This window comes from Coffea eugenioides, chromosome 1 (genome assembly GCF_003713205.1).
Source record: "Coffea eugenioides isolate CCC68of chromosome 1, Ceug_1.0, whole genome shotgun sequence".
In the NCBI taxonomy this organism is placed as follows: domain Eukaryota; kingdom Viridiplantae; phylum Streptophyta; class Magnoliopsida; order Gentianales; family Rubiaceae; genus Coffea; species Coffea eugenioides.
The window spans coordinates 44851616-44865319 of record NC_040035.1 but is presented as its reverse complement, the minus strand read 5'-3'; the positions used below and the strand labels follow the sequence as shown (position 1 = coordinate 44865319).

Here is a 13704-nt window from a genome sequence, read left to right as displayed (position 1 = left end):
AAAAATTTGAAATTTTCGATTTCAAATTATGCGAATTTGGTTCGAATTCGGTAATGGAGTTTTTTAAATCGGAAATAGAAATCAGATTTTTTGATTTCAATTTTGTTTTATATTATATATATATTAATATTTATTTATTTATATATATAATATTTTTTATTTCAATTTTGTTTTATAATATGTATATTAATATGCATCTTTCAATTTGTATATTTCAATTATGTTATTATATTATATATATATAAATATAGTAATATTAATATGTATATTATATATATATTATATCAATTGAAATAAATAAATATATTTATATATACATTTATATAAATATAAATATATTTATTTATATAAATTTATAAATATATTTACTTCAATTTTGTTTTACAATATGTTCATTAATATATATTAATATGTATATTATATTATATATATTATAGTAATATTAATATGTATATTATATATATTATATCAATTGAAATAAATATTATATATTTATATATAACTATTAATATTCTGTTCAAAATATATTATATTTATATAAATATATTTATTTATATACAATTATACAAATTGAAAGATACATATTAATATATATTAATATACCTATTACAAAACAAAATTGAAATAAAAAATATTATATATATAAATAAATAAATATTAATATATTGAAACAGAGCCAGTATATATTTTTAAAAAATCCCAAAAAAATTGTAAATTATAAAAATACTCAAAAATATATTTTAAAAATACCTCTAAAAACAATCCAAAAAACATCTACAGTAAAAGTTTTTCATATACACAGTTACAGTAAAGTTTTTAAAAAATACATCCAAAAATAGCTAATCCAAACGGAGCCCAGGAGATTTGAAAATGTGTGCCTTGTGTAATTTTATGCTAGCATTAGTTAACTTTTTTGCATAATTTTTTTTTTGTAATAAAAGGGATTATATATTGAAAAAACTTAAATTATAGGTACAAAACGAGAGAAGCAAATTCCCTTAATATCTGCGTCTACTTGATTCTTCAAAGCATGAGGGACACTATCATAACACACAAAATTCATATCTTGTTGCATATTTAAGCAAGTGATTTGCAGGGTGAAGCACATGAAGGTGACACGTGCTAATATATTTATGAGTGAATGGCCCAAAAGGTCACTAAACTATTAAAAATGGCACCTTCTGGTCACCAAACTTTTTTTGTGGCCGAAAAGGTCACTAAACTCGCAAAAACTCTCCAGCGGAGTCATTTTACCTAATTTCAACGGTTCCTCATCCGGTGGCATGGGCAATGTGGAGTGGAGGAATATAGTAAAGGGGCAAAAATGTCCAACAAAATATGGTAAACCTGTTTTTCCCTTAAAAGACGTGCCTTAGATCTAGAAATTCGGTGACTGCTCAGCTGTGGCAAGAGTTGTAGATTAAGATGGATGAATTATCTTTGGCCGGGCATCAAGAGAGGAAACATCACAGCAGCTGAGGAGGACCTCATTATTCGACTCCAATCCCTGCTAGGCAATCGTTGGTCACTCATAGCTACAAGATTGCCTGGTTGAACTGACAATGAAATAAAGAACCATTGGAACACTCGTCTGCTTAAGAGACTCCACAAAGGAGGAATCCAGCCCCAAAATAGAATTGATGGCCCTTAAGAAGCAGGGAAAGGGCCCTGAAGTCGAGGCCTACCACTATAGAATTGATGGCTCGGCTGGTGCATTCCTTGAGAGTGGCATCCAAAGATCGGAGCTGTGGATCGGCTTGGCAGGCGGCTTCGTAGGAGCTCAGATCCGGAGGCAACATCGTTAGCTTTTTCCCCATTACTACTACTATGGTTGCTGTGACTGGAGTTGCTGCCTTCTCGTTGCGGTGGGGTGAGCGTGCTCGGTCCCTTGGTTTTGCTAAATTGACTACCCATTTGAAAACTGGATGAATCCCAACTCCGAATCAGCTGTTTTTGCGTGTCTGTGTCTGTGAAGGTGTTAGCGGAGGAGTTTACTACTGTTTTTGGGTGGGTTATTTTCTATTTTCATTTGGTTTACAGGCAGTCACAATCACCCTTTTTACCACCGAAGAAGATGAAGTAAATCTCATTAGGTTGGAGGTTGGTCAACTTTGGGAATTAAACAATCTATTGTTCCAATAGCCTTTTGGACATTTTTGCCCATATTAGAATATTCGTTCAACCCAAGTGCTTTTGTCACCGGGTGAGAAACCGTTGAAATTCGGTAAAATGACTCCACTGGAGAGTTTTTGCGAGTTTAGTGACCTTTTCGGCCACAAAAAAAGTTTGGTGACCAGAAGGTGCCATTTTTAATAGTTTAGTGATCTTTTGGGCCATTCACTCTATATTTATCAGACAGTTGTGACAAGTGCTACCTTGCATGGTGAAGCACGTGAAGGTGCATTGTGTGAACTGTGAAGGTGTCTTGCTTTTGTTAAAATTGAATTTTTTTTTTTGGGTAGTAAAAGGGACTATATATTAAAACAAACTTAAGTTATAGGTACAAAACGAGGGAAACAAATTCCCTTAAAATCTGCATCTACTAGACTTCTCAAAGCATAAGGAATACTTTCATAGCATACAAAATTCACGTCTTGTTGAGCACCCAGTTTTGCCAATCTGTCAGCACACTGGTTTGCTTCTCGATAAGCATGTCTAAGTATGACTTTCGGCAGGGCAGAGATCAGGAACCTGCAATCAGAGATAATTGAAGCATACTCATGAGTTGAGGTATCTGCCGATTTAAGCAAGTCTAGAGCAGTTTTAGCATCAACTTCTAATTCAACATTTTGCAAGTTTAGAGAGGAAGCTAAGGATAGTCCATCCCTTATCCCCCACAACTCAGCAAGAATATTGGTAGCATGTCCCAATTTTCTGCTAAACCCAGCTATCCAGTGTCCTAGGTGATTTCTGATCAAGCCACCTGATCCAGCTGGACCCGAATTCCCTATGGAAGATCCATCAGTGTTGATTTGAAACAGGAAGGTTCAGGGGGAATCCAGTTAATGAGCACTTCTGTTCTAGGATGTACTATGTTCTGAATAGGTCCTAAAAAGGAGTATTCAGCCACCATTGCTAGAGTATTGTGCAGAATGGAGAAGAGGTTAGATGGTTCAAAAATAGCCTTGTTTCTGGCAATCCAAAGATTCCAGCAGGCAAAAGAGATAACAGTACCCCAGGGGATTCCATAAAATGGAGAAATATGCTTGGACAGACAACCATTTTTAAGCCAAACTGTAAAATCCAGATCAAAGGAAGTGGGAATGTTGAGGCTTTGCCAAAAGGAGGAAGCATGTGGGCAATATCTAAGAACATGAGCTGAGTCTTCACAGGAATGGTTGCAGCGAGGGCAAAAAGAGAAATATCAAATTTTTTTTGAAGCGTATACCAAGTTGATTTGTATTCTATGTTTTTTTTTTAATAGATGCATTGAATTTCCTCCTTACTACTAAAAGGTGACAAATAAAATGTTGATGCATTTATGATTCCACTACTACATTACCTTGCACCTGTGTGAATGTGTCACGGCTTTCTTCTTTTGAACTGCCATTTGGTGCGAGTATAGGTCAAATTTGCTGATTTTCTCGAACTAAATTTGCCATTTGGTGTGAGTATAAGAAAATACTGTAGTAACTATCGTTAGGATAACTAAATAGTTTTTACCTGATATAACAGATTATTATATTTTTAGCGACCATTTGATTACCAGTTGGACCTATCTACCTAAAGAGGATAATGCTTAAAAGTAAGGAAGTAAGTTTCTCATTTAAAATAGTAAATTAACTATAATAATTAGTAACTTTTGTGTCTCAAAAGGTAAATTGAAATAAATATTAAACTTACTTTTTAAAGAGATAAATTATTATTTTATATCCCAAACATACTTTTGAGAGAGTAAGTTTAGTTTTACTTATAACATAGTAAATTTGATTAATGACCAAAACTTACTAATTTATGGCACCAATGTATTATTTTGCTTAAAAAACTTATACCAAACCAATACTAGGAAGTTTATTTGAAATAACAATAAAATATTTTATTAATGATTAAAACTTAGTACTTTAGTTAATAAGTATTCATAATATACTTGTATAATACATGATTATATGTATAATTTAATTTTTTTTGTATTTATATACTTTAAAATACTATGAAAAATATTTTGACCTTTCACATAACCTTATAAAATAATAAAATTTTGTTATATTATAATTTTTTATCATTTTCAATTTCATGTGGGCCAAAACCTACAAGAATTGATTTACAACCACTACCTTCAGAGACAGACATACTCTATAAATTCCAGTACACCTAGGCCTTCACAGAAAATCTGAAATAAGTAGATGCCATATAATATAACAAAAATGTGGTGTTCGGTATCACTTTTCTAATGTCTTGCTGCGCTCCTCCCAACTACTTTCCCGTGCACATTCTCCACAGGCGGTGCTGCAACCCATTTTTGTGCCCTGACTTCGAAGTGTCAGCAGATGGGAGAGATTTGTACATTTTCTCGTAATCATCCGGTTTCTTGCGCATGAAGGTGTGGCTTCAAGATTGATTTCAGGAGCAGAGGGAACTGTGTTTCCGCGTGCTGGTTTTTCATCAAATGCAGTTTCCTCAAGAGGCACTGTCTGCTGCTCATTAGACATGCAGCGAAGTTTACCATACCAGCTGAAGGTCCAAAAAGAAATGCAGCACAAGCTCGACTATTAATCTCTTGGCGGATACAAGCAACTGATGGTCATAAAAACGAAGTTGTTTTCCATATTGGTAGTGAACTTGTAACCTACCTAAGATAATGCAGTATTAAGTTCTCATGAAATAATCTCATAGACACTCAAACGAAAACAATTGGAGACCTAGATTAGTCGTTGAAAGATACAAGAAGAAAGCCTCCCAACTAATCAGAAACAAGTCAATAAATATTCAAATAGTTTGAAGAAACACTACTGTCTTTCCATAAACAGTAGGAAAATAGACAATCCCAAAATCTAAAGATACTTGTCAACTACCATTTACAAACAAGCTCACACCAAAGGTAAAAGGAAAACAACATAGGTTAGGACCAACAGAAATGGAAGCGGAAAAGACTCTCAAGGCAGACATAGCTTGCAGAGTGTCAGATATTTGCCCAAACTTAGTAATTTCCAGTTTGATACCTTAATATTTATTTGCTTTTTATACCTGCTAGAGTTGTAGTAGATTGAAGAAATGTCTAAGATATTAAATAATGTCAACTAGGGCTGCAAACGAATCGAACTCGCGAGCGGCTCAAGTCAAGCTCGAGTCGAGCTCGAGTTGGCTCGAGTCGAAATCGAGCTCGAACTCGAGTTCAAATATTAAGCTCGTTAGCCCGTGAGTTCAAGTATATATATATATATTTTTTATTTTTTTAAGTGTATATATTTTTTTATTTTTTTAAGTATATATATTTTTTTATTTTAATAATAAAATTACATATATCCTTAATATTTTATTATTTGTTAAGAAAAAAATATTATTTTATTTATTTTTTATTTTTTTAGCTCGAGCTCGACTCGAATCAAGTCGAACTCGGGCTCGAGCTTGAAATTGTTAGCTCGTCGAGCTCAAACTCGAGTTCGAGTTCAATGAAATTATGTCGAGACTCGACTCGATTAGGCCAACACTCGACTCGACTCGACTCGTTTGCAACCCTAATGTCAACACTGTCACCAAGAGACATTTGATTTTCACAATATTGATCAACTAATTAGTCATCAACTTTTAACTAGGTTGAGATAAGTGTTAAAAATTTGAAGGCCAGGCAGGAAATAGATTTCTGTGTATAACGTCTTTGAATCATTCTAGAGCCTTGCCAAAGAAGGGCTGAGGATATGTAATGCAAACACATAGCATTAAGACTTTCTGGGATAATGAGAAAGATACCGTTACTGGCAAACTACCTAAAGCACTACGAAAAGTAGCTGGATGATCCCTTACCGCAAGAATTAGTATACGTGGAAAAATAAGGGAAACTAAATTAATTTTTTCTAAAAAAAATACAGTTGGCATTTTTCCAAATTCATAAAAGGCGCCATCTTGCCATTACAAAAACTGATTCTAAGCCACAAAAAACACAACCACAATCTTTCCCGATGACTTCTCTCTGGCGCATGTTCATCTGTGTCTCTGGTTTCACGTCGCAGTCTATAAGAACAACCTGGTTTCCTCCATTTACCTTCGCCATTTGCTGGCTTCCAAGAAAGCATAATTAGCAAGTCAAAAACAAACCGACATGGGTAACATGGCCCTGAACAAAGCAATCCTTTTTTCAACCCTTCTCTTCATTCCTCTTGTTCTTTCAGATGATACTGTACCTGCCCCCGGTGATAAGGCTCAATTGAATAGCTGGTTTGAGCAAAATGTGCAGCCTTTGGCATCCCGGAAAGGCACTTTGGACCCGGCACTAGTCGCTGCAGAAGCCAATCCCAGAATCATCAAGCTCAAGAGCGACGGAAGCGGTGAGTTCAAGACTATAGCGGATGCCATCAATAGCATCCCAAATGACAATACCAACCGCATCATCATTTCACTTGGCCCCGGAAACTATACAGAGAAAATCAAGATTGAACGTAACAAGCCATTCATCTCAATAATTGGAGATCCAAACAATTTGCCTACTCTAGTGTTTGATGGTACAGCGGCCAAGTTTGGAACCGTGGAAAGTGCCACCTTGATTGTTGAATCTGATTACTTCAACGCCGCTAACCTCATTCTTGCGGTAAGCGAACTATATATATAGCCAGCACGCGTTGTTCTTGTTTCTTTTTCCTTGAAGGTCTTGTTTCTGATCGATCACATCTTGGGTTGCTTCGAATTGCTCTAGAACTCAGCACCAAGGCCAAACGGCGACGTGAAGGGTGCCCAGGCGTTGGCTGTGAGAATTGGAGGGGATAAGGCTTCCTTTTACAACTGCAAATTCCTTGGTTTTCAAGACACCCTTTGCGACGACAAAGGAAAGCACTTGTTCAAGGATTGCTACATCGAAGGCACCGTAGATTTCATTTTTGGCAACGGAAAATCCATCTACTTGGTAAAATATTAGTAACAATAGAAGATCAATTCATCATCTTTTACTTCTTTTCTGATCATTTTCTTGAAGAATGCGAACAAGCTGTGGATGAAATCTTGAATGTGAATCATATTGCAGAATGTTGAGATGCATGTTATCCCAGGCGACCAACAGGCATGGATCACCGCACAGGCGAGGCACACCGATGCTGAAGACACAGGATACTCATTTGTCCACTGCAAAGTCACTGGCACAGGTCGCACTGCTTACTTGGGCAGGACTTGGATGCCTTATGGCAAGGTCGTGTTTGCCTACACGGATATGAGCGACGCGGTAATCCCCGCAGGCTGGTCTAATAACTTCCATCCGGAGACTGAGAAGTAAGTTTTATTCATATTTAATGTACACGCCAGCGAACTCGGTTTTCAAGATTTATCAAGACAGCTTCTTATGTGTGTGTGTGTGTATACATATATATATATATATATATGTATATATTGGCTGAGAGTTACTGATTAGTTATTCCTTTTCTTGTTTTTGTTTTCTTGGATATTTGTCTAATGGTGGCAATGGTGTATTGCAGGACGGTATTGTTCGGAGAATTCAGTTCCACCGGACCAGGTTCAGACACAAACAATAGCCGGGCTGCATTCACCAAGAAGCTTACTGAAGCAGAAGTTAAACCCTTTCTGACTCTTGGATTCATCGAGGCTTCTAAGTGGCTGCTTCCTCCCACCCAAGTTCCAGCTTAAGCTTCTTAGCTCTGGAAAACAAATGGCTTATTCTTTTTGCCCTTTTCTTCATGTAATTCGTTCATCCGTATTCCCGAAATAAATATTTGGAGCGCACCGTAATTTTTACATTTAGAAATGCTTACGAAAACTATAAAGTTAGAGGCGTTGTAATTTTGACACAAACCAGTTTTAATCATATTTCAGGAGAACTAAGTAACTTCAATGGACACCAAATAGGGTCTTGAGTAGGGCTGCAAACGAATCGAGCCGTTCGCGAGTCAAGCTCGACTCGAGCTCGATATTAATCGAGCTCGAGCCGGCTCGAGTCAAACTCGAGCTCAGAATATTAAGCTCGTTAGCTCGCGAGCCGGCTCGCGAGCTTGAGTATATATATATATATATATATATATTTTTTTTTTATTATTTAATAATAAAATTACGTATATTATTTTTTTATTTTTTATTTTTTATTTTTATAGAAAAATTACGTATATATCCTTAATATTTTATTATTTATTAAGAAAAAATATTATTTTATTTATTTTTTAAAAAATAAAATAATTATTTTTTATTTTTTTCGAGCTCGGCTCGACTTGATTCGAGTCGAGCTTGAGCTTTAAAATTGCCGGCTGGTCAAGCTCGAGTTTTCAAGCTCGAGGTCGAGCTTGGTAAAATTTAGTCGAGACTCGGCTCGATTAGCTCAAAACTCGACTCGACTCGGCTCGTTTGCAACCCTAGTCTTGAGTCCTTCTTTGGGTTGTAGGTGGAGGTTCAAATCCCCAAGGTTATACCAAAACACTCTCTTGGTCTAGTAAGGTCTGTGTGTCTGCTAGCCCCAAAAACAGCCTCTTTAGACTCTCCCTCCCTGTAGTTTAGAATAGATAGGTTATACAATAGTTGTCGTCTTTTAAAAAAAAAAAAGTAACTTGGTCATTCTCTTTCTTGATTCTTGAATTTTAGGTATACTCATCCCTCCCTCGGAGAAATTTGAGGGAAGAGGTAATGCAGAGGAGTGTAATCCCTGTCTTATAAATACTCAATATGAAGTACACTATGAATTTTTGTATGTGTATATAGCTTTTAACGTGTGTGTGATCCTACTATTACTCTTTTCTTTTCTTTTTGGTGATGGAAGGAAAATCTTTTTCGTGTTACTCTCACAATCACTAGGTACAGACGTTTTTAAAGGGGTTTATATTCTCGGATAGCGGTTATGGGTTCTTTTGTTAAAAAAAAAAAGAAGACGTTATTAAAAATTAATCTGCACTGTCATAGGATTAGTGTACATCAATAAGCAACTTATCACTGAAACAGAAAACACAAACACAAACAATAAAACACAAAAAAATAAGAGAGAGAATGTCCAATTTGGAGTTTTTACTGGGAGTGATACTTCTAGTGCAAATTGTTGTAACAAATGTTGGTTTGCTCAGTAAAATGTATACAAGGTCAATGTTGTAGTCCTTGCATCAACCAAACACCCCACAGCTTTAACAAACAGTAACTTGTAATAGTTAACAGTTTCACAAACAATTAATTATAATACTTCCATCAATTAGACAACAAATTAGTACTTGCTTTGTTATTTGCTTTTGTTGTGCCTGTTGAATTTTTAAATACATATGGAAGGCCTGTATTTACTCTTTTCTATTCCCTCCCCTTTCCTCCAATTAGGTAGAAAATGAAAAATAGAGAATGAAAGGCTGTACTTTTCCTTTTCTGACGGTAAGCTCAGTTTTTTCTTCTCCTTGGAATTTACAAGAGATTTGAAAATGTGTCCCTCGTGTAATTTTATGCCAACATTAGTTAACTTTTATGCATAATTTTTTTTTTTAATAAAAGGGATTGTATATTGAAAAAACTTAAATTATAGGTACAAAACGAGAGAAGCAAATTACTTTAATATATGCATCTACTGGATTTTTCAAAGCATGAGGGACACTGTTATAACACACAAAATTCATATTTTGTTGAGCACCTAATTTTGTCAATCTGTCAGCACACTAATTTATTTCTCAGTAAACATGTCTAAGTATAACTTTCAGCGGAATAGATGCCAGGAACCTGCAATCAGGGATAATTGAAGCATACTCATAAGTTGAGGTATCTGCAGACTTAAGCAAGTTATTTGCAGGGTGAAGCACATGAAGGTAACACGTGCTAATAAACTAATCTGACAGTTGTGACGCGTGCTACCTTGCATGGTGAAGCACATGAAGGTGCATTGTGTAAAGGTCTCTTGTTTTTGTTAAAATTTGAAATTTTTTTGAAGCGTTTACCAAGTTGATTTGTATTCTATGTTTTTTTTTTTAATAAATGCATTGAATTTCCTCCTTACTACTAAAAGGTGACAAATAAAATGTTGATGCATTTACGATTCCACTACTACATTACCTTGCACCTGTGTGAATATGTCATGGCTTTCTTCTTGTGAATTGTCATTTGGTGCGAGTATAGGTCAAATTTGCTGATTTTCTCGGACTAAATTTGCCATTTGGTGCCAATACCGGAAAATACTGTAGTAACTATCGTTATGGTAACTAAACAATTTTTATCTGATATAACATATTATTATATTTTTAGCGACCATTTGATTACCAATTGGACTTATCTACCCAGGCATGTCAATGGGTAAGGTCTGGGTTGGATCCCTTTGATCCAGATCCAGACCCATTTAATTTAGTTAGACCCAAACCCATATCCATACTCTTTTGGGTCTAAAAAAGTAAGTTCATACCCAAACCCTTATGGACCTTATGGATCTGGGTATCCAATGGGCATCCATGGGTATTTTCTGAATATACTAAAGTAAAAATGTATTTAAAATATATAGAGTTCATAAATAATATAAATACCATCCAATTTTTGTTTTCAAATAATAAAATTAACATTCAACAAGTTGAATACAATATTGTGAATTCAAAGAAAAAATTATTATTGACTACTTCTATATATTTTCAAAGATTCAACTGCATCCACATCCAATATTTCATTTGTTCGCCTTTACCTTTTCCCTTTTTCTTGAAAAAATTTGTATCAATTACAATGATAACTAGGACTAGTTTTTAAAAAAAGAAAACAACCATAACATATATACATATTTAGTCTTATTAAAAAAATGTAAATTTATACCTCTTTTTCTTATTTAAACTTCAATGTTGGTAGATGTCTCGCAATCCAGCACTAAAATAGTAAATGAGATAAAAGTCATTTGACTAAGAACCGATAGCAAATAAATAATAGAATAAGAAAATTTATAAACACTTACTTATTTTTTTGATTCAATCCAATCATCAGTAATCACTAATGTTTCAACCATATCTAGAAGCAATTTGGCACGAGTCTCATTGACAGGTATCGAACCTGTGCAATAATAAATATCTACTCGAAAAAAATATAAATTTTGTATATAGCGGTGAGTAGGGTCGAATCCACAGGGATTGAGGATAATTCGTTTCTTCCAGAGTCCGAAGTATGGGGGGTTTTTGGAGAATATAAAATAACTAATTAACTACCTAATCAAATAACTGATAGAAATAAATAGGAATTAATCAATAACCTATACGACTCTAGCAAAAGGTGCAACTTTTCAGACACGGTCCATTCAACTGATCATCGCTGCAAAGATAATTCAATTGCTCATTACTAGATTGGTTATAGTTGTCATATACGCGATAAACAACCAGTCTTTCCTTACCTTTTCGATAGTCAAGGTACGACCGTTGACTATTTCTCTAACCAAGAAACAACCCTAGGTACGACCATAGGATTTAATTTCTCGATTGCATTAATAATTAGAAAAATCCAATCCTAACCAACAAACACGTTACGATGGTTCATTTAAATTAGATCATACATTTCTCTAACATGAAACCAATCATGTTAGTCGCCACTGGTATTAATCAATTGAACAATTATGGATTCAATCAATTAATATGACAGTAGATTATTAGGTTAATTCGAATATCGGATCCTTGACATTCAAATAACATAACAAGCATAAGCAATTAAATCAGGAAACGTACGAATACCAATGAATAAAAGAAATAAATAAAATAATTCGATCTCATAGATGTTTGGAACCAAATCCTCAAATTGACCTTCGACTAGAAAAGAAACTTAGTTGCGCATCGCCAATTGAAGCACTTCACACCAGTATTTCATTATAAGAACTAACGAAAAAAAGGAAAAATATGCTGCCGTGTGTTGTATTTCCCTGACCGAGTAGTAATTGCGCGGGATCCGACTTTTTCTCCCTCAAATCCGTGCAATGGAAATCAAAGACAAGAAATTGCTGCTTCCTCTTTCGTCTCTAGCTACGAAGATGCTCAATTGATTGCTGCCGAATTTTCCTCCTCCCAATTACCTAATTGATTGGTTTCATAATACCAATCCAACTCTTAAAAAGATTCCTATTACAAATCAATTTCCTCCACCTTTCTTTTTTCTTGAGAATGATCCCTCGAAATAAGGAAAGTCCTGGCAGCTAACAAATTAGGAAGTTGACTCGAATTGGGAGACTGTCCAATATCAATCCCGACCTTCTGGCCTTGAATGTAGGTCCCAAACGTACCACCATCCAATTAATTGAAAAATTATCACTTGTAATCACGTTTTGCTTCTTTTCCTACAATTGGCACCATTAACTAAATATAAGTAGAATCTATCAATTAAAATAATATTTGGCTAAAATCAAGGGAAAAATAATTATTAATTTAGCAACAAATTATGACCTATCACTCATCAATCACCCAACCACCAATACTAACTGCAGATTCTAATGCCATAAAATCTTACTGTATTTTATCCAATAGTCATAAAATATTATATTATTTTATAAATTTACTAATATATATATTATTTAATTAAATAAATATGGGTTTGGGTAAGGTCTGGTATGGATCTACATTTGGATATAGATTCTAGAAAATTAGACCCTACCCAGACCCACGACTCTTTCACAGGGTCTGGATCTGGATTTGAGAAATTAAATCCAAATCCTACCCAAATATATTGGGTCTGGGTTGGATCTGGATAAGACCCGACCCATTGACCTAAAGAGGATAATGCCTAAAAGTAAGGAAATAAGTTTTTCATTTAAAATAGTAAGTTAATCGTAATAATTAGTAACTTTTGTGTTTTAAAAGGTAAATTGGAATAAATATTAAACTTAATTTTTAAATAGATAAATTATTATTTTATATCCCAAACATACTTTTGAGAGAGTAAGTCTAGTTCAAGTAATAGTAAATTTTTATACATAAATAATAATTCTTACTTATAGCATAATAAATTTGATTAATAACCAAAACTTACTAATTTATGGCACAAATGTACTATTTTGCTTAAAAAACTTATACCAAAGCAATACTAGAAAGTTTATTTGAAATAACAATAAAATGTTTTATTAATGATTAAAACTTAGTACCTTAGTTAGTAATTACTCATAATATACTTGTATAATACATGATTATATGTATAATTTAATTTTTTTTGTATTTATATACTTTAAAATACTATGAAAAATATTTTGACCTTTCACATAACCTTATAAAATAATAAAATTTTGTTGTATTATAATTTTTTAATCATTTTCAATTTCATGTGGGCCAAAACCTACAAGAATTGATTTACAACCACTACCTTCAGAGACAGACATACTCTATAAATTCCAGTACACCTAGGCCTTCACAGAAAATCTGAAATAAGTAAATGCCATATAATATAACAAAAATGTGGTGTTCGGCATCACTTTTCTGATGTCTTGCTGCGCTTCTCCCAACTACTTTCCCGTGCACATTCTCCACAGGCGGTGCTGCAACCCATTTTTGTGCCCTGACTTCGAAGTGTCAGCAGATGGGAGAGATTTGTACATTTTCTCGTAATCATCCGGTTTCTTGCGCATGAAGGTGTGGCTTCAAGATTGATTTCAGGAGC

At 34.3% G+C, this 13704-nt stretch overlaps 1 protein-coding gene across 1 annotated transcript; it reads left to right on the top strand.

Annotated features, from left to right (window-relative positions):
* The first annotated feature begins 6234 nt into the window (after positions 1-6234).
* On the top strand, positions 6235-7876 carry LOC113783214 (pectinesterase 1-like). Its single transcript, XM_027329292.1, has 4 exons — positions 6235-6742; positions 6848-7054; positions 7172-7413; positions 7617-7876. The coding sequence occupies exons 1-4, from the start codon at positions 6257-6259 to the stop codon at positions 7783-7785; spliced, it is 1104 nt and encodes a 367-aa protein (XP_027185093.1). The 5' UTR covers positions 6235-6256; the 3' UTR covers positions 7786-7876.
* Positions 7877-13704: the final 5828 nt, after the last annotated feature.

What these genes read in the sequence shown, in the direction of transcription:
- LOC113783214 (XM_027329292.1), top strand. Translation starts at nt 6,257, where the DNA reads ATGGGTAACATGGCCCTGAACAAAGCAATCCTTTTTTCAACCCTTCTC. An exon ending in CCGCTAACCTCATTCTTGCG is followed by an intron (nt 6,743 to 6,847) that starts GTAAGCGAACTA and finishes GAATTGCTCTAG; the next exon opens with AACTCAGCACCAAGGCCAAA. An exon ending in ACGGAAAATCCATCTACTTG is followed by an intron (nt 7,055 to 7,171) that starts GTAAAATATTAG and finishes ATCATATTGCAG; the next exon opens with AATGTTGAGATGCATGTTAT.